Source organism: Bacillus rossius, chromosome 2 (assembly GCF_032445375.1).
Source record: "Bacillus rossius redtenbacheri isolate Brsri chromosome 2, Brsri_v3, whole genome shotgun sequence".
In the NCBI taxonomy this organism is placed as follows: Eukaryota; Metazoa; Arthropoda; class Insecta; order Phasmatodea; family Bacillidae; genus Bacillus; species Bacillus rossius.
This window is the reverse complement of record NC_086331.1, coordinates 123773335-123796059: the sequence shown is the minus strand read 5'-3', so window position 1 is coordinate 123796059 and position 22725 is coordinate 123773335. Positions and strand designations below refer to the sequence as shown.

The window sequence follows — 22725 nt, the reverse complement described above, 5'->3', positions numbered from 1 at the left end:
ATAAACTACATGGAAGGAATATATAATTGTTATGTATTGCAACTGTTATCTTTAAGTAGGGTATTTATGTAGTCATAAGTTGGTAGCTTGGGAACTTTAAGGCAGTGTGCATTTATGGCAACATTGCGAACAACCTTTGTGTACATTCGGGCGGGAACCGACAATGAATGAATGTGTAACGATGGTTACCACAATAAATTGGTATTGGAACAGTCATGAGCGTGGTTATGGGCAGTATAAAACATTGGCGACAAGGATAACACAAGTTGGAACAAACAGAGATGCGAAAATGGTGGGTTTTATTGGTTCAATGGGTGAGTTTATTAACGAACGAGAAACATGGAAATTGTACCATGAAAGGCTTCAATTTTATTTTGTCGCGAATAAAATTATAGATGACGAGTCAAATCCGGCCATATTTTTTATAATTTGCAGTGTGGGTGTGGAATAGTACAATCTGGATATGTCTCTTGTCTCCACAATCCACGGATGCGACCGGGAATAACATGGCGAACTTAAGAAGTGCTTCGACCAAACATCGGGGTGAAGAGGTCAGTAGAATCTACACAGGATGAAGCCGTGGCTGTAAGGAATTACCTACAGGAACTATGAGAAGGCAAACAGAGAATTTAGTCACCAAACCAGACACAGGCTATAATTACCCAGCATTGTTGGTGATGCAATGGAAACCACTTGGCAAATAAGTGCTACCATGTGAGGACAGTTTGCCAGTTTTGTAAGAACTGGGGGCATATTTAGCGTGCGTGCATCACGAAAAAGAAATGTCAACCTGCTACGGACGCAGCAGGGAAAGATCAGCCCCACAGAAAATTCAGTGAAGTGCAGCATTTGCAACTGGACACACCAGCAGATGACATTGCATATACTTTGTACAACATGCAAGAAACAAATCGGCTGCATGGAAGTGTACCATGGAAATCAATACTGCGGCAGGCCACTCCATCATCAGTTGGCAGACATTTTAATCTCTGTGGCCTTATGAGCCTCCCTTAAAAAATTAATAATTGTATTACATACATGGTCTCAGGAGCACTTACAAGTGTTATGCGTGAAGGAGGTAGAAGTGAAAACAAAAGATGAGAGGATGGTACTGCTTGAGCTATTGCTGGTGCAAGGAATTGGCCTAGCTTGATGGATTGTGATTGGTTAGAGCCACTGGGAATTAATCTGGTAGGGCTGCACCAACTTCAAGATGCTCATTTGACCCAGCACCCTTACATATTTCAGACGGAGGAGTTGGGGAAATATATAGTACCAGAGGTGTCCATCACCACCATCCAGGAAGCAGTCCAGTTTATTGGAAGTGTAGACCTGTAGCTTTTGCCCTGAGGGAAAAGTTTGGTTAAGTGCAGACTGTGTAGTGCAGTGCAGCGAGGTGTGTTTGAACCAGTGTCTTTCTCAAGGGGGGCTACACCATGGTGCCAATCGTCAGAAGTGATGGTTCGGTCAGGTAGTGTGGTGATTAGAAGAGCACACTGAACATTTTAGTTTAATTTTTATAGACAATCAATTCTTACAGCTTAATATCACTTAAAGCCATGTGTCCACTTTCTCCCATGGCCCATGCTAAAACACATCCTATACATCATGCACTCGCAAACAATAGCAAATCTGTTCAGTTTTCATTGTTTACAGGGGCATTGAAAATTTTCATATTTTTATTACTTAATATAGATTAAAACTGAAGTGTGCATGTTAATAAAATTTTGGTGGTTGCATTAGTGAAGAAAATTATTTAAATGACATCTGCTCGTAAAAATTAAATTTTCTAGTAACTGTCCCTGTTTTCTTCTGTATTTTTAATATTGCTCTAAGCATAAAGCATAAAAAATAAGCTCTATACATAAAATACTTAAATGTATAATATAAACACTATTATGACTTCTGTGGTGCTCCATTTCCAGTGCTTACTATTTCTACATGATGGATGGACAAGGTTATGTTGTAATTAACCTAGTGGTGTGTGTATGGGCAAGCTTTTAAAAAGTGTTACTTTAAGAGTCCTTAGGGAATGGTTGCACAAAGGCAGTTTCGGACACTCCTACTCACATTACTAACTTACTGTGTATTTTCAGAATAGGTATATTTAATTATGATTTGTACAATTAATACATGTTTAAATAATCCACTACCTGTATTTACTATAAAATTGTTTAATATGTACATTTTTAACAGCAAATTTTTTTTTTTTTTTGAATAAAATGTGATTATAATACAGGATGTCCACAAACAACCTTTACAACTTCAAACCTAAATAAAAAAAATAATTTGACAAGGTATCTGGATGGGGTTTGTAGCATTGTGATCAGAATCTCTCCAAGTTTTTATGTGAATTTAGTCTAGTTGTTCAGTCAATAAATCTCAATATGTGCACCATTAGTTGCTCGCAGCACATCAAGTCTATACTCAATTTCCTTCCACGTTCGCTCAAGAAGTCCTGCATTAATGGAGGCTACAGCTTGCACGATCCTCCGCTTCAGCTCATTGATGTTGGGAACATTTGTATGGTACACTCAATCCTTAACATAACCCCAAAGAAAGAAATCAAGTGGGGTTATGTCAGGCGAACGAGGTGGCCACGGTATCGGACCATCTCTTCCGATCCACCTTTCAGGAAATTGTTCATTGAGATAGGCACGAACTGCCATTCCCCAGTGAGGTGGTGCCCCATCCTGCTGAAGGATGACATGATGTTGAATTTCATCCAACTGTGGGACAGCAAATTCAGTAAGCATATAGAGATGGACATTGGCTGTGATTGTTTTTTCGGCGAAGAAGAATTGCCCAATTTTTCGAGTGCTCATTAGCCTGCACCACACGTTAACTTTTGGGCTATCGCGCACAAGTGCTCTGGAGGCATGTGGGTTCTCAGATCCCCATATCCTCACATTGTGCCTGTTTAGTAGACCTGACACATGAAACGTTGCCTCGTCAGTGAACAGAATCGTTCAAGAAAATCTTCCTCCACGTCCATTCCAGCCAGCATATCTGTAGCGAAAGCCTTGCGGCGTGGTCCATCCGATGGCTGAAGAGCTTGTAACAACTGCACTTTGTAAGCGTACAGTCTCAGGTTTTTGTGAAGAACTTTGTGAACAGTCGAACGAGGTAACTCCAATTGTCTCGCGGCGGTACGAATCGACTTACCGGGGCTCCGGACAAAGGCCTCACGAACACGTTCAATGTCTCCCGCACTTGTGCTTGGCCGACCACTGCCTTTTTGCTGCAGAACACTCCCTGTCTCCATAAATTTTTTGTGCCACTCACGAATTGTAGGTCGTGAAGGTGGTTCTCTCGCATATTTGGTCCTAAAGTTCCGTTGCACCTGCGTATCTGATTTTGTTTCAATGAACCAGGATACACATTGTGCTTTCTCTTGGGGTGTAGCCATCTTCTGTGATGATTGGATTTCTGTTATCATTCACAACTGCAACAAACAGAAAAAAATTCACATAAAAACTTTGAGAGATTCTGATCACAATGCCACAAACCCCATCCAGATACCTTGTCACATTATTTTCTTTATTTAGGTTTGAAGTTGTAAAGGTCTTTTGTGGACACCCTGTATATGCTATTTTAAGTGGATAGAAGTAATTTTTGCCTAAACTAAATGGTTTTAAGCATCACTACCCTGTGTTCCTTCTTTCTTTCAGTTCTGAGAAAACTTCATGAATTTGAGTCTCCCTACATCTCTCAGAAAACTATTAAAGATGGTCATCGAATAGTACTAAGGAAAAGGTAAACAAAAGTTGTTAATGTTATGTTAGAAATTAATGTATCATACCATTAAATACATAGTTGTGGGTAACATATTCAAATCTGATACAGTTTTAAAAAAAATTAAACATATATTGGCTTCTGGGTTGAGGCCACTCTTTTTAGTAGAATGACACAAGCCTATTAAACCTCTGATTTATATTTTTAAAAAAATGTTTCAAGTTCAACTCAAAAATATACACTCTTGCTGGGTAATTTTCAGAAAATTTAGTTTTTTTACTTTGTACATAATTCCATAAATTTTCCTCTTTCATAAAACCAACAATTAAATATACTTTTTTACCTGCATGAAATTATTACGATATCTGTATGTTACTCGTCTAACATGCAGGATGTAACATAACTTTGTTATACACTTTAGCAGGAGATTCGTCATGACATGGTAAGTAAAAAAGATAAGTGACTTTTTGTCCTAGCTCAATCAGTAAATAACTAGACCTCAAAGTTGTGCTAAAATGTGTGAACTATAAAAAACATTCTTGGACAATTTGCGGTGATTTAAAAGTTGTTAGTATGCTACTTGGTCTGCAATCTGGCTACACAAACATGCCATGTTTTATTTGTGAATGGGACAGCAGAGCCAAATACAAACACTGGAAGCAGACAGACTGACCCAAAAGAAAAATCCTACAACCCGGTTCACAGAACATAATAAATGTACCACTTGCTCAACAAAGCAAGGTACTATATTACCTCCTCTTCACATAAACTCGTATTAATGAAGCAGTTCATTAAAGCACTTCCAAAAGAATGTGACTGCTTCCAGTATTTGGTAACAAAATTTCCAAAAATATCTTATGCGAAACTGAAAGAAGGGGTCTTTGTGGGACTGCAGATCAGAAAATTAATGAAAGAAAGTATTTTTCGAAAATACAATGAATTCTATCGGAAAAAAAAGGCCTGGGTTTCTTTTAAAGATGTTTTGGCCAACTTTTTAGGTAACAAAAAACACCCATAGTACAAAAGAATGGTTAAAGAAATGTTGGAGGATTTAATGAAATTAGGATGTAACATGAGTGTGAAACTTCACTTTTTACATTCACATATTAATTTTTTTCCGTGCTAATCTCGGCGATGTCAGTGAAAAACAAGGAGAACATTTTCACCAGGACATAAAGGACATGGAAAAGAGATATCAGGGAAGCTGATGGCGGACTACTGCTTCATGCTTATAAGAGATGGCACTGCTGAAGGAAGACAATCGAGGAAGAGAAGTTTCAACCCATGTCAGACAGAACTTGAAGTGCAATCAGCAAAGACGATGAATTAATTTGTCAGATACTGTTGTGTTTTCCTAGCAGTCATAGAATTTTAAAGTATAATATAATATACTATTGTCCACTGTAATGCAAGTCATTGCTTTTTCATACTGGGTTATAAAATACTCGATTTTTGAATGAAACTCAAATAAATTATTCACTGTCCAAAATTTTCATTTACTTAAGGGGTTTACTCCTGGTCTGAACTAGTGTTTTGGGATGCTAAATAGTGTGTAACTTCTTTAATACTTCATTTATAATTAAGATTGTAGCAAATAATTTAAATAATAATGTAAATGAATTATTAAAAGTGAAACCATTAAAAAATATTACTTCACAAGAGAGAAAATTGGTGAAAACCAACTTAATTTTAAGTTTTCAGCAATTTTCTCTCTTGCAACATAACATTGTTTGATGGTTTCAGTTTTAGTAATTCATTTACATTATTGTCTAAATTATTTGCCACAATCATCATTATAAACAAAGTATTAAAAAAGTTATGCTCAATTTAGCATCCGAAAAAGCTTGTTCAGGCCAGGGGTGTCTTTCTGCCCCTTTAAAAAAACTCAAAATTATATTGTATAAAAACCTTACATGATACAGGAAAAGTAAAATCATATTTAACATCAGCATAAAAAAACGTTTCTAAAATCACCCTACAGTTTCAAAACATCGATCCAAAAAATTTAAAATGTTGCATAGTGCAATTCAGCCTGTGCTTTATCACCTAACATCAGTTTTTCCCATTCCTTCCACACTGTCAGGTGTGTCTAAAAAAAGGGTGGCAGTAAAAATAACTTAACTAGGGCAACAATGTTAAGTGTTGTGGTAGATATGTATTTTCATGTTCTTTATGTATGTCTCTGTTAGTTTTTTTAATGTAAGGAATGTGATTTTCAGCTCTGTTCAGCTTCACATGTAATTTAGCATATAATACATTACTAAAAAAAAAAAGACAACTGCATGTTTTTAAAATATTCAACATCAAGTGTAGCATGTGTAATTTCTTTGTTTTATCAACCATTATAAATTTAAAAAAACTCTCTTTTTGAGAATACTTTCTTTATATGATTGTATATGTTGATGTTTTTATACTCATTCAAATATTGCATGTTCAAATATTGTATGTTAGTATTTTCTACACACAGATTGGTTTTGACATTTATTTTATATTTTTTGATAGTTATTGGGACGCTGGTTATGATCTGGAATTGATGTCTGATCATGTTGCATTAAATCTCCTCTACATACAGACTGTGGCTGATGTTGAAAGAGGTTGGGTGTTATGTAGCAAGGATACCCAGAAAGAGCTGGCATCATTGCAAGCCAGAGGAGATAAAAGAGAAGTACGTATTTTAATAATCACATTTCTGTTATTTATATGTAAATGTGTTAGTTTTTTACTATATTATTTCTCTTTGTTTTGCTGTGACATGTCTTAAGCACACTAATTTCTGCATTTATCATTCATGAGTTCCTCCTTTGGATTTTATAAAAATCTTGTTTAAAACTTTATTACATTTCTTTTAGTTTTTATACCCAAACTGAAAGTTTTCTTTTGTTTCTGTAGTTGTGTTTAATGTTATGAAGATTTTTCAGAGCTATGGTTTGCTTGTACTGAATTAGCTCTTAGTTGTTTACTATTCATGAAGCAAAGTTTTTAACTAAAAATTTAACACAAAATTTCTAGCATAAAGAATGTGCATTAATACTGTTGGTCACTGTAAATGTTATGTTTATAATTTGTGTATGTGATCTACTTATTTCTTGATTATACACTGTTTTGAATGTAGTTAAAGCCCAATAATAATTATGATAATGTTGACTAAAATTATAGTGATAATGACAATACCTTAATATTACTTTAAGATTTATTGTAAAAATAAATTACCACCATCTTGTGTTAGAGTACCACTTTTTCATATGTAACAATGTATGATTTTTTTATGAACAGCAAAAAGCAGAACTATAATATAAAGTATACATAGGCTTTTAGGCGCAGGTGTGATGACACTGTCTTTTTTGTGTTAGTATTGAGATGAATTCTTTCTTCAAAATCTACCTAATTACATTGGTACTGATACATTAAATATTAGGTATGTGTTTGTAAAATGAATTCGGAAACAATTCTCTTCGGAATTTTTGAATAAAAAACAAGATTTTTTTAATTGGGAATACTTGTTTTTAAAATAATTGTACTTGTGTGTAAAAACTTTGCATAAATTTTTGACAAGTTCAATTTTTTTTTGATATTTGTTACACATCCTTACTTGCCAACTTTTGAACTTCCCAAGCAAGTAAAAAATTCAGATATTTCATTTTGGCATAAATAAAAACAGCAGTTTAATTATTTGTAATATTTTACCTAAATTTTTTTATAAATATTTCATATTTTATATTATTTACCATAGTCACAATATATATCTAGTAAAAAATATATATTGTCACTTAGCTAACAGTACCGTGTTACGGGGGCCGTAGTCTCTGATCTTTAATACTGGATTTTGATACGTGCTCGGATTTTATGGGCGCCACCGTGCCACGTGCACAGACCTATGTGAGACTTTACCAGGGTCGTGACGTCGCCCATGTGAGGCGTGATTTTAATTCCCCCCTTGAAAACAACCTAGCACATTCCTGCCCGCTCTCAGCGTCAGGCACGCTATCCCCTACGCAGTGGGCTCTTAGGCGTCCCACACGCCATCACACTCCACGTGCTCACACATGTTTAAAAGAATGAAAATAATACTGTTAGATTTACACACCTGATTTATTCGGCCAACTCTGATCATACATGTACACGATTAAACTGCATAAAACGCCCGCGGCACGAATCGGTTTAAATGTAGTGATCCACCACGTGGTCACACCTCGACTTACGTATTACATTTGATAAAGACCGATACTGGTCGTAAGATAATTAATTAAGCAGTCCCCCGACCGAGAGGAGCTTCGAGGACTAAGCGAAAACGATTTGGAAAAGAATTAATGTGGAACAGAATTACTTAACGGTGAAAACAAGCGGTGAGGTCCCCGAAGTGCTGAAGCGTCTGCTCTCGGTCGTTGATGGCGACTCCCACCGAAACAATTGCCGTTAAAGATATACGTATCTGAATTCGTGCCACGGGAAACTAAAGTAACATGAAAAGGATGATTAAAAAATTACGTGACATTTTCTTAATAATGAAAAAGTATAATACAAATTACAATTATTAAGAATTACATTTAAATATTGTCTGGCTTCGGCTTCCGTCGGGAATGTCCGGAAACGCTATTATATTTCTATACACTATTTTAAAATAAAAGTACATAAAAACCCTCCCGGCCGATCTGCCGTCACGTCACACTCGGGAAACAATAAAAACAATTTACAAAGATGCATTTAATTATATTTAGGGGTGCGGCGCACTGGCTCTACAGCGCCCTCTTGCCGGGTGACCAACACACACACACGCACGGGTAGGCGGGAGGTTTGAATGGAGGGTGGGTGGTGTTTGGGCGGTGGCATATCGGACTCAAAAGGGGCCGCAGGCCCGGACGATGTCAACCGTCTAATTAACATTTCAGTAAATTTACAGGAGGGTAAAAAAAAGCTTAATGTCAGGCACGTATGGTGTGTATTTAATTGCTATTTTTATTTTAAAACAACATTTTGAATACTTGTTTACTGTAAAGCAAGGGTAACCAACTACACTGCTATTCCCTGAGCTTGAAGCCTACTGCAGTTCGTAAATCTGCTATGTGTATTTAGGCAGTTCCATTTTTGTGTGATGTTGGTACTATCTCTATGATTTTTGCTGTAAAAATTGTATGGGTGAATGCAAAACGTCCACTAGAATGTGTTGGAATCAAAAAGTCAATTTAGTTAAAAAGGTCATGTTTTTCAGACTAGCTTCAATGCCATTTTTGTGTCCAAGTATAACTGCAGCATTATCTACAGAAAAATCTATCTATTATGTTTGTTGCTGGCACTTTGTCATTCTAATTTGGCCAACATCAAATTTACAATATTGGGACCAGTTGAATCACCTAGAAAATTAGGCAATAAAGCAGTGTGCGTGACCATTTTTTTTATATCTTTGTCAGAAAAAAGTTAAGATAAAGTTTATAATCTGAATCATTACTACCTGGGTAGACAGACAGAAAGAGTTGTTTTGCAAATGGGTTACAGTATCCTCTGTAGCATTTTAAAACATCTCTTAAACAATGGCATATATTTTTGTTGCGCTGCAACTATATATTTTTGCTAGATCTAACAAAGGGAATATTTTCCTGAACATAGGCCATGTGTGGTCAGCCAAATTCAATGGAAAGTTATTTTTTAGCAATGAAATGTGTAAACAAACTCACTTCTTATGACGGCATTATTCACATTTACGCAATTCTAAAAATAATCTAAATTTTCTTATTTTCTTCTTGCTGATGCATTTTGTAGTTATGCCATGATTTTTTATGGTGCTTTTGCCACCATGTCCAATGTTTAAATGCAAATGTCTTAACTTTATCAGTTTTTATAATAGTTAATAGAAAATCTTGCATGTACATGTCTCTAAAAGTAGAATATATTGCTTGTTTTTCCTGCTGATATTATAAACATAACAATATTTTTATTGAAGCCATGAGCAATAACTGTTAATCTTAGGCCTATAGAATTATCACATAAGCAGTTAAAAAAAACACACAGGTAAAAATAACTCTTAAGTGGCTTATGCACCATAAAGCAAGAGAACCATCAGAAACACTTTGATAAAATAATCTTAAAATCATAAAGTTTTGTTAAAACAATCAAAAACAATGTAAAATGCAGCTTTTGAAAGTAACCTAATTTTAAACATTACTTGTACCATTTTGGTACATAAATTTTTAGTTTAACTTGTTCAAGAGCTTAATAATTTAACAATAGGATAGTTTCTCCATTAAATATTTCAGATCTAAAATCACAAAACTCACTTTCAGATGATGACAAAATTCACCTTTAGCAGAATCTTTAAGTTCTACTTTAAAAAGGCTGCTGAAACATCATATATTCTCCCAAGTTCGAGTAGTTTCAATAGAATATAGCACCACCCAAAAACCAGGAAGACATGTGACATGAAGTCTTTCTGAATTTTATTACAGCAAATAAAATAAATAAGGGAACCTGCATTAGAAAATATACAATAATTAACCTACTATGACAATGAATTATAAGTTTCTTGTATGATCTGGGTACTACTGGTCTACAAAGCAGACTGTAAATTTGGAAATACAGTCTGGAAACATATTTTTAAAGGATCAGTCCTGCTAAAAACACTTGCTTCTTGATATTTTTCCTACTCTTTACTTTCATGGTTCTTAAAATTGTTTCATTCAACCAAAACCTTGGTAAAAGAAGATATTGTTGAGATTGTTTCCTGCTGTAATGATATACCTCACTCGCAACTGTATGTATAGGTAGGTGGTAGAATTCAACCTTCTTGTGCCTGTGCCCGTAAACCGGGACAAAATTTATGTTACACTTTCCAAAACCCAGAAACACAAAGATATTAGTTAATTGGGCAGGTGCCTGCCATGATCTGTTTACCTAATTTTGATGGACTAAACCCTAAACCCAATATCGACTTTGCTAATGCGGGGAACATCTGCTCACTATCAATGCTGCAAACAGAACTAAACATTGGCATTCTGACACTGTTAAGGGTAGCATCTCCAAAAAACCATACAGTAAGAGCATCACTTTCTCACCACATGACTTTCTCTGCCAATTGCAAGATTGCATTTTCCAGTAAATTTGCTACTGTGACTTTACCACATAAAACACCTCCCATTCCTTATCGCTTCAGAACTGAATTTATAATAAAATAAAAGCCAAAATTGAAGGAAATTTAAATAAAACATTATACATATTTAAAATTATATTCATACCAATATTAACCTAGTTAAAAGCATGAAAATGATTATAATTAAAAATATGTTTATATAAAGAAAATAATTTTGCCTTTGAATATAATCAAGTAGTAGTTATTTTTTTTACATATCATTTGTATAATATTACTTATGCCATATTCACAATGGAAGCTTACTGGGCTGGCAGAGGGGTATCACAGCTTCTTCTTTATGTACCACTTTTTTATATTACAAAATAAAGTTTAGTATGTTATCATTTTACTTTGGATAAATTTAAAAGGAGTTTTAATATTTGATTTTCCTCACATCATCTGTCTGATTTTCTCTTGGCTGCCTCTCAGCCTGCCAACCTTCACTGTTTCAGCCCATGCAACTTCCTGTCCCAATACATGTTAGTCACAGCCGCCAATAGCAGGCCCGTTATCACTCTGTTCGCTGCACAGCTTCCCCGACACCATCAGGATAGCTGGAATTCGTCATTTCACCACTGTTCCCAACATCCAGGACAGTTTCCACCATGCATGCCCCACGCTTAAGTTTTTGGGCTAGGACAGTGACATGTTCCCCCTTCTTACCCACGGCATACCCTAAATTGGGCCAACTCTGCCATGCGAAATTAGTCCCAACCTGAGACTATTTTGTGCTACTATGATGGTCAATGCCTCCCCTCCTCCCCGACTTCCCTTCGGCCAATGAAACCTCTAGCCTCCTGCTGGTAGAGCCTCCATGCCCTCTTGTGGTAAGAGCTAGGAACTACAGCCCTTTCCCACTCCCTTCCCCCCACAACTTGGGCCCTTCTGAGCAAGTTTTTCTCTTTGTATTGTTTCTACTCTCTGACTGGTCTCCACTACACTTCGTCGGTGCACAAGTTTGATTTTTTTTATGATCTGTGAATTAGTGTGGGATGTAATTCTCGACTGGAAGTAAAGCAGTCACAGACCTAACCACAGTATTGGTAAGTGGATGCTGTTCTTCGTAAATTCACCCCTATAATTTTTTTTATCTCCTTTAATTTTGCCTGTCAATTTATATTTTTGTAGTTAACTCTACTTCGTTCATTGTGCAGTGGGTCCATCTTTCCCCATCTTCCGCTGTTATTCTGTGTTTCAATGGTTGGCATCTGGAGGGAAAGTCCCATTCTCACCCTAATTTTTTACTCTGCACATCCAGTCCACTACTGGCCTGCAGTATTTTGATGAGAGCAACCTTTCATTTATTGACCATATCTTTGTATCTTTTAAAGTCTAAGAAGTATTGTTCAGGTTAATATAGATAATATATTTAATTTTTTTATAATATTATACGTTACAAAATATATGCAATAATTTATGTATAATAAAGATTTATTTTACATAATCCACTATAAACAAGTGAACAAAAGTTTGAAATGAAACACTTTTAAAATCAAGCCAAGAAAATGTTTTAGTATAATTGTTAATTTTTAAACTGTTAAAATGTATGTAATGTATTTTAGAAAAGATAAGCGAATCTTTGTTGATTTATGTTACCTACAAAACAAGTAACTTATTAATAAGTGTAATACAATCTATCAAAGGCACCTCAGCCTTTGTAAAAAAAAAAGTGATGTCCAAATGAATAGACAGTGAAATCTTATGTAATTGATGCAACATACCTCCACTTTCTGCAAGCTTTAGATAATAGGTTTAAGAATTAAAACCTTCAATTCCAGAACAACATATTTTCAGTAAACAAGAAAATAATATAAAATATTGTGAACTGCAATAAACTAAGTAATAAGTTATGAAGTCTGTTAATAACTATATTATACTTTAGTAAGGCTATAATATCAAATATCACTCTGTAAACACTTAAATACATCTCAGTTGAAAGTGTAGTGATACTATACTATTGCATACATTGTTAACATCTTTTGGAAATTACTTGTTCAAAACAACTGATGGATGTCACATTTTGATTTGCAGTTTTACATAGTTTTCAAAAAGTTTATTATATGTTTTTAGTGGACGTACTTGACTGTATTTGTTTGTAGATACTTTATAGTATGTATGTCCACAAATATTTTTTTGTGTTACAGTACGTAGAACTTGCACGCACACTCAAATATTATGGGTTCCTGCAGTTTCAGCCATGTTTGTGTGACTATCCACAACCTAACTCGGCGGTTCTTGTTAGTGTTGGCAATCGTGAACTGAATGTGCGTGTGAGACTTGAAGATTGCCATGAAATGAGAGAAGGCAGTTTCAAAGTAACACGTATGAGGTGTTGGCGAATAACTACATTGCATAGTGTAAGTACTTTTAGCCTTTGTTGTTTTTTTGGACTTTTAATTCAATGTATTTTTAATTGTTTGTTATTTCATTGGTTTTCAACACTTTGAAAAAGTTTTTGTAATATTTGATTTCTTACATGTGACACAACTAATCCTAATAATTAACTTTGTGAACTTTTTGCGAATACACATCATTTGACTCAGAAATTAATGTAGCATAAAAAGTAATTAGCTGCATAGTTAGTTTAGTAAATATGTTAGTAATTAAATTGTTTTGTTTAACTTCATGTTTTGAAACTAGATGCACCATGTGTAGATTGATATGTTAGGTTTTTGTTTTTATGTTTTATTTTTTTGTTTTTTCAGCTTTCACCTGCAATTTTTTACTGATACTCATAAAATTTCTGAAACAAATATTTTTTTTTATATGGAAGAAACATAGGTAAAATAATAATTTACATTTTTTTTTCTATTTTGCACCCCACACTTAATTGAACACTATAAAACAATTCTTAAAAGAGTTTTTATTGCTGCAAATGTATGTTTTTCTCTTGTAGTTCCAAGACAGGTGTTAGTCTTGCAGCAACTGGTTTTGGAAGTAGTATCTGTTGTTCAATTTCCTTAAACGCCATCACTGTTCATACAAAATACCATAAAAATTGCTCCTTACATTCAGTTACCTCAATAGCATAACAAACGTTTCACTTTCAAAGTTTTGCCTAGAACATTTTTATTAAAAGTTCACTTAATTTAAATTAATTTATGATTTTATTTATTTAAAATCCAGTTATTAGCAACTTGGATTTTGCTGTCAACATAGATTTTACTTGTCCAAAATTCCTAATGATGTTAGTCTTCATGCAATTTGATTTTTATGTTCTTTGCCTTAAACTTCTGTGGCAACATTTCTCATAAATCATCTCAAATCAACCAGAAAAATAATGAAAATTCAATAATAAATGTACAAAAAGTAGGATAAAAAGTGATAAAATATTTACTCTCTGAATCAAAGTAAAGAAAACACAATATATTTAGTCACTTCTATGAAATATGCCTATATTCATGCACTCAGTATAAAGAGGTAGAATTGTGGTAGTTGAACAACGGCATGAGTGTAAGGGTTCAGCCAGGAAGCTATGTTCTAGAGCCACTCATTAATCAGTAGCTAATTTGTGACTCAATTTATGGCTACTGAGTATGTAAAATTATAGAGTAGTATTTTCTCTGATCAAGTATTACATAATCATGAGCTGTGGTATTTTAAAGATCTGCCTTTCATAAGTGGCACTTTATATTCCAGACAATGTCGTGTATCATCTGTTTTTGGTCTGAAGAAAATGTGATTCATGCACTGACATGATAATTTTTCAATTTGATAAGTTAATATATTGTCCAATATAGAATTGAAAGTGAAAGTATGTTCCTAGATGGTACGTAAGTGCATGTACACTATTAGGTGACTTCGGGGATGATTGAAGAACATTGAGTAAATATTGCAGGTATTTTGAAGTTTATGCATCCTTCATTTGATATTGATGCGGTGAAGCCCCACGTTGCGGGACACTTGACACGGGGTGGTGGTCGATCGGTCGGCTTACGGTGGATCGCTAGTGGGCGCCACCACGTGGTATGGCACGTGGACCCTGTGAGACTCCTAACTCAGGGCGTGACGTCGCCCACTACGAAGTGGGCTCTCAGGCGTCCCACACGCCGTCACTCTCCACGTGGTCACACAGATTAAAAATAGAAGAATAATACGTTAAATTCATACACCTGATTTATTCCGCTACTCCAGCTCACACACGTACACGGTTGAAGCTATGCAAAACGCCCGCGGCACGAATCGGTTTATAGGTGATGAGCCACCACGTGGTCACATATTGAATTACGTAGTACAAGATAAAAGACCGAGACTGGCCGTAAATTAATTAATAAAGCAGTCCCCCGACCGAGAGCCGCTCCGAGGACTAAAAGAAAGCGATTGAAATGAAATTAAAGTTAACAGAATTACTTGGCAGAGAATACAAGCGGTGAGGTCCCCGGAGTGCTGATGCGTCTGCTCTCGGTCGTTGATGGCGGAAGACTGGGCTGAGGTCATGGCTTGCTCGACTAACATGGCGTCCTCCCGCCGAAACAATTGCCGTTAAAAGATATTAGCGAATTCGTGCCACGGGAAACTAAATCAACATGACAAGAAAGCGTTGAAAATTATGTAACAATTTTTGAATGAATTGAAAAGATTGTACAAATTATAATTATTAAGATTTAAATTTAATTATTGTCTGGCTTCGGGTTTCCTCGGGAATGTTCGGAAACGCTATGATATTTTAATATATAAGTTAAAAAATAAAAGTACATAAAACCCTCCCGGCCGATCTGCCGTCACGTTGCACTTAGGGAATATAAAAACAAACAACACAATTACATATACTTATGTTTTTAGGGGTACGGCGCACTGGCTCGACAGCGCCCTCTTGCCGGGCGAGCACACACGCACGCACACGTACACACGGGTAGGCGGGAGGTTTGAATGGAGGGTGGATGGTGTTTGGGCGGTGGCATATCGGACTTACAGGGGGCCGTAGGCCCGAACGATGTCAATATCAAACTGCCTAAGTGTGTGTATTGCAACCATTCCATTAGAAAAATAATTGCATGGAGTAAAGGAACAATATCTGCGGGTAAGCGTGTTCATGTCTTTGTGTAAGTATTAAAATACAGCCCATTATTTAGGTAATGCCCCGTATAAAGCTTCTTACGTATACCAAACTGCAGCACTTCAATTGTCGCTCTGACAAACTCATATTATGTGTTCAAACTGCCAATGCATTTGCATTGCAGTGTTAATGAGAAAATCATTCAACACTCAACTGTCTGGTACTGTAATAGTAATAATGTTTTTATAAATTTTGATATCATTGACCAACAGTGTACCATTATAGTGATTAAGAACCTGATTAATATCATCAATAAATATATTGAAGAGTAAAGGTGACAACGTACTCCCCTGAGGGACTCTAGAAATAACAGTAAATAAAGAGGAGTTATGATTTTAATAGATACAAAAAATATATATGGTTAAGATTAGAGAACCAATTGACGTAATTGTCACTAAGTCATTAGATAAATTTCCAAGTAATATAGAATAATTAACAGTGTCAAATGCTTTGGCTGGATAAAAATAGCAGGCTCTTCATGTCCCCTACTAGTGGCTTAATTTTAAATAGGATTAAAGAAAGTATTTAGATTGGTAGAAGTAGTCATTACTGTTCTGAACCCATGTTGATTAATGTCTAACCTATTTTTTATTTGGAAATTTATAAATTTGAATGTAATTTTTCCAAATATTTTGGAATAGCTATTGGTCTATAATTAGAAACATTAATTTGGTACCTTAGCTATTTTCCATTTAGATAAAAATAAACTTGAGGTTTGATTATTGTATTGAATAAATGTTTTATTAGAAGTACTAGTACGTAAGACCAACCTTCCAAAATGAAATTGGGTACTTCATCAGGACCTCTGGACATAGAATATTTAAAGGCTTTGATGCACCAAAGCACAAGGCTTTCAGAAATTATAGAAACAGATAAAGTATCAAGGCAAATATTGGGGATAGGAACTTGGAGATTGTTTGACGACACCATAACGCTGAAAAATATTGGACAAAACCATTTGAAGACAAAATAGGATCACTAGATACAACACCATTCATTGTTCTTAAAAGCCTTTTTTCATTACTTTGACATAACTGCAAAATTTTCCACATTACTGGAAAGTCAAACAATATCAAAATATATACTTTAGACTGAATTGCCAAATTTACAGCGTGACTTTCGTTCTAGAACTGATGTATTAGGATGCAAAACCTGTACTGAGTTTCTAAAAGCATCTTATTCAACTACTCTCAAAGGCTTTCTCAAACCTTTCTCTTAACATTATCCACACTTGAAACTAGGAAGAGATTTGTTTGCTTCAATTTTGGAATATTTGAGGATTTGTTTAAAAGTTGCCAACATGTGGGTGAACTCTCTGAAAATAAAACCAAATATTAACAAAATAAGAAACTTCGTCTGTTTAAAATATCAATACTCATAAAAATATATGTAATACTGAAAAATAGAGAGTTCTGGAAAAATATGAATAATAATTAAAGTTAAAGCGTTGTTTAGGTTAGGTCAGCTACATCAATAATATGTAAATAATATGTTCTCACCGTATTGCTTACTGTAAATAAGCACTATCTCAGATGGGCGCCAATCTGTGTTTCTGGAAGGCAGTGCACAGATTCACAGTCGGTAGAGCAAGAGGGAGACGTGATGGGTGGGGCCATGTGGCAGTAGAGCAAAAGTATGGGGTTGTTCTCTAACTCAAGGTGGCTGAACCAAGAATAATTGTTCACGGACATTGTTTTGCTTTTAGGCTGGTTTATTCATCCAGTTGTCACAGACATGTCAGACAGAGTCTACACACTTGGGTAGCTGCGGCGTTGATTGCGAGTTCATCGTAAAACTATCCAAAGAAATAAGTACATGACTAATCACTGCGTGAGAGTGCTCTCTCGAGGAACAAAAAATAACAAGCCGGGTCAGGAGGAGCAAGGATGAAAGCTGAATTTAAGGATTTGGAAGTGAAGTGTCTCACCAAGCTATAAAACCTCAGGAAAAAGATACTGCCCAAGAGTTCTTTAGCATAGTTGGGAATCTGTATGTTTGTGACATAGCATAACTCCTGCCTATGTTAATAATACTTTAACTAATTTGTGTTATATTATTGTCTTCATAATTAATTTACGCTATTGTTTCTTTTATCTTGCATAGGCATTTATATTATTTTGTTTGTGCTTTAATATTATTATTTGGGTTAGGTTTTACATAAAGCTGAATGTAATATTTTTATTATTATTCTTTCACTCTTAATTTGTTTAGTCGGTTAAAATTAATAAGTGTATTAATTACATTTCTACAATTATAAAGCACACTATGGGCAATAAGACTGACGTTCTAGAACATTCTTGAAGATTGGAAAAGAAAGTAAGACAGACACAAAACACTGTTTCCAGCAAGTTATTTTTCACGCCTTAAGTTAGTACATTTGTTGGAAAAACCCAGTTTGTGAGCACATGATTGCACAGCATTTGCTGGGTGCTGCCTCGCCAGCCAATCAGGGCGAGCCATGCGGTAGTGTGATGTGCCTTTCCAGATTTTCAGGGAATAAAATTTGTAAGCACAATTTGCCTACATGGTCAGGTACTGAATACTGTGTTTTGATTGGTCAGTTAGCCCCCGGGGTTGCCTCCGTTTGTTTCTATCCTTGTAAAGGAAGGTAACTGCGTGGTGCACGGCAGTTGTCACTCGATGGTCGCTGTGTGCAGTTGCGTCGTCGGCAACTCATGAACTCATGAAGAGAATGTACTAAGTGACAATTTAATGCCTGCTGGTCAGGGCCAGGCTGAGTTGCAACCTTTTTTTATTTCTGTTATTATATTTCGGACATTAATGAATTAGAAATGTGACCCCGGCATCGGCATTGGTCCAGGGTGACCATCGTCACCCACCTGGGAAACTTTTACGCTGGAGGACGTATCTTAAGCCAGGGTCTTAATTTTTTTAATATCGAGCGACAGGAAGCTGTGAAGTTCAACTGGAACTGTGTTGGTATTAATTGTATTCTTTTTATCAGAAAGTAATCCGACCAGTATAAAAACTTTTACAACTAACAAACTTTTGATGAGAGGACTCAACTGTGGTTAGTACTGTGTGTAAGTTTAAGTTGTGTTTTTTTTTTTTTGAGAAGGTAATAAACAAATGATGTTTGAAAACTCTTATTTTTCCAAATAAAAACTTTACCAAATAACTCACTTTGGTTAAAAGACGTAACTTAAAAACAATCTTTAAGTAAATACCTACAACAGTTAGTTTTAAAGTGTCTTGTTATTTTTCTGGGTTGTTTTGCCGGGCCAACCTGGAATGCTGTTTGCAACATGGTAAGCAACAAAGTGTATGAGAAGTTCGCAGCTGCTAACTATCCTGAGGTTATCTTGTTTTAGAGATGAAAGTTTCCCATGTTGTTAAATAAGGTCAACTACTGAAATTAACACAGAAACATTGTGTCAATAACTCATGCACTGCTGTGGATACCTGCTTTGAATGTGGACAGTCAGCCAGCCAGCCTTTTCATCATTTGGTCAGATATTTTTCAACTTGGGTACTAGTTTAACAATTAGCCTCATTGAAATTATGCTGTCTTGAATATTTAAATGGATGCATTTAATTTTGTCTTTAATTTGAATGTGTCTTGAAGTAAATTGTTGCAAAACTAAATGAATTCTGTAACTTCAGCTAATGATGTGTAATTGTAAGGTTACAAAAGAATGTTGTACATAAAAATTAAATAAGCAACAAAGTTTTAAAATTTAATGCTATGCTTCACAATCATAGTCACAGTCAAATTAAGTGACTTTTATACGATTTGATTTCCTTATCAGAAATTTAATGGAAACATTAATTTTCAAAATTAAAAGTTTTTGGTGGTAATTTTTTTTACCACTTTTTGACTATGAAATTTCTCATTTTTATTTAGTACTACAAAATTCTGTTTCATATTATATGTTATGCCAGAGGTGGGTCGAAAAGTATCAACATGATATTTTGTAACTGATACACACCTGTATCAGGTACTGCATACGAGTACACTTGAAAAGTATCAAGTACTTTAGTATCAGTTTTTGAATTCGCCTGGAACAACACCACGGCCAATGTGCGAGTGCGCAGAACCCGATTGCAGATGACGGTCACTTGGGCGGAGCTTGTGAAAGGGGAGGGAGCGGCACGACGAATAAGGGATAAATAAGGGAAAGAATGTAGGGGAGGAAGCGCAGGGGAAGGCGTTGAAGGAGAGGCGCAGAGCGAAATTGTTACGAGTCGTTTTGTTTATTGTCCCACATCAAAGTATGCTCAGTGCGCAGTGCGTGCACCGTCTCGTTCAATAATAAAACTAATGAAATTTTAATATTAAAAAGTACATTAATACAAGATATAATATTTATATTTGTGCACCTAACAGCTATGAAAATGCAAATAAATTCTCAGTTGACACTAATAACAGACGTAATCAACATATGGACTTTCTTTTTTCGAAAACAATTAGTAACTAGTGTTTTCATACATTAAAAGATTACGATTTTATCAAAAATAAAAAATAAAAAAGATAGGTACATTAGTGAGCATACTATATCAATATACATTTGAGTTAGGTACATCAGGCAGATAGCAGTGCCAATATCGATAAAAAAACAAACACTTTGCAAGTTCAGTCACTATTTAACAAATAGTATTGCATTATAACTCAGTTTTTGTTTACACAAATTACACTTAGCAAACTCATTATTTTCCGTGAAAAAATTCCACACAAATGAAGTCTTTTTCTTGCACTTATCCATTCCTTATTTCACTATAAAGATACTAACTACAAAGCATGACAGCCCACAACAATGTACATGGTAATACACGGCCAGGACGAACTGCAGTGAATGTTGAACTGATTGATATTGGCTGTAACAGAGGTAGAGAATTACCGGGCATGATAAATAATGTATCAGATTCTCCTTCCAGTCACACGGTCCTGGTACCGCTACTGCTAAAACTGATACAGAAGTATCAGATACTTGTAATTAGTACATTACTGTATAACGGTTCGTTACATACAAAAATAAACAGATGTTCCGCCAATTTTAGTTTTGTTTTATTTTTTCACAATAGAATGCACAGACGAATCCAAACACTTCCAAAAGAGGTTGCTCACTCAATCCACATACATTCGCCATCGAGAAATGCTCGCAGCTCGCGCGAGGAGAATTAATAATAAAAAATAATAACGTCGATTATGTTCTTCAGTAAATCTTACTGTAAGCTGTACGTAACAGAAATCAGTGCGACCTCCCACAGGGCCGCACCCAACGAAAAACCACGAGCCGCCGAAAACGCGGCCTCGCCTAGCAGCGATCGCCCGACGACTACTGATGAACTCATGACACGTCTCCTCCACGCAGGGAGTAGATGTCACATGACCTCACCGACCAATCACACGCACGCTTCATTCACACTTACAGATACAAGCCAATCAGAGTACAAATTACAATACATGAAAAAAAACCTGTACACACATAACTCGGGGCTTCCCTTGATCTGTCTCTTTTCAATTTCACATCAAAATCGGGGACTCCCATTCTCGTTCTCTCTCCCACACTGTGAGACAGCAGTTATCACTCAGTTCCCACGCAGGTGGGGAATTACCGTCTTTATCTCGGTGGGCGGGGAAGCACTGTTTCTTTCTCACTCACACTTACAGGCCTCTCATGCCTCTCTCTCCCTACACATCACCCCAGCCCAGACATAGTCCCGTGATCTATAATTATATTGCAACACGTTAATTAAAATTAAGAACAGGAATCATAATACAAATTACTTGACAAAATTCAACTTATTGAGAAAAACCTGAAAAAGTAGGCCTAAACAGGTAAAAATCTAGTAACGGCTCATTTGTGAATAATTACATAAAAAATACTGATGATTAAAAATGTCTAATAAAATACAAAATACCTTCTTAAAACACATAGCAAGCAAAAAATATCAACCCTAAAATATATAAAAAACTGTAAAATATCATTAGAAAGATTTTTTTAAGAAATATTTACATGCATAAAAATAGTTTAAAAGAATAATATTTATTTAGGAGGGCAGGGTTCTTGCAACGTTACAACTGTATCAGTATCAGGTTGGAACAGATACCGAAAATTGCTGTAACAACCCACCTCTATGTTATGCTTAATTTAAATCTCATATGTTTTCTTTTTTCCAGGATGGTTACAGCAAGTTTAATAATAAATTTCCCCAGTTGGAACTTTCTTTTGAATATTTAATGTCAAAAGATAAACTTCAGTGGATAACAATTACAAGTGAACAAGCAATTCTAATGTCTGTTTGCCTTCAGTCCATGGTAGATGAGTTGCTGCTGAAGAAAACTGGCATGAAGAAAAAACAGGTTACTATGATTTGAGATTGCATGAACTGTAGGTATATTTAAATATTAATTTTTTTACAATTATATCAAAATCATGATCAGTGAAATCCATGGTGACCAGTTTTAATCTCAATACAGCCTAGTGATTGGTGTATATTAATGGAAGTTTGCCAGGTTTCCATTAGGCCTGAGGTTTTTGTTAACTTTCATTTTGCGTACATCCCTAAAATAATGATTGCAATAATGTTTTGGTTTACATTGGTAAATGTAGATTAAGAATGTTTTTCTTCAGAGTTTTAATATGATTCATCCCTAGATTGCAGCATGCAGTGATAGCTATTTACTCTTTCTTTCCAATGCTCTGTTTCTGCAATAAGTGCTGTCCATGTTTGGCATGTGCTGTGAGACAGCCTAACATTTTAATCAAAATTTTTGGAATATAAGATATTATATATTAGTACAAAGCCGTGTATGATAAAATAATTTTTATTTTTCTGGGGTAATTTTAAAGGG

The 22725-nt window shown here is 35.3% G+C and overlaps 1 protein-coding gene across 1 annotated transcript in view; it reads left to right on the top strand.

Annotated features, from left to right (window-relative positions):
• LOC134528976 (sorting nexin-17-like) overlaps positions 1–22725 on the top strand; it is a 290609-nt gene that overhangs the window by 6586 nt on the left and 261298 nt on the right. The window contains exon 5 of the mRNA XM_063362643.1: positions 3672–3756. Coding sequence (XP_063218713.1) covers positions 3672–3756 — 85 coding nt within the window. The remainder of the gene's footprint in view (positions 1–3671; positions 3757–22725) is intronic.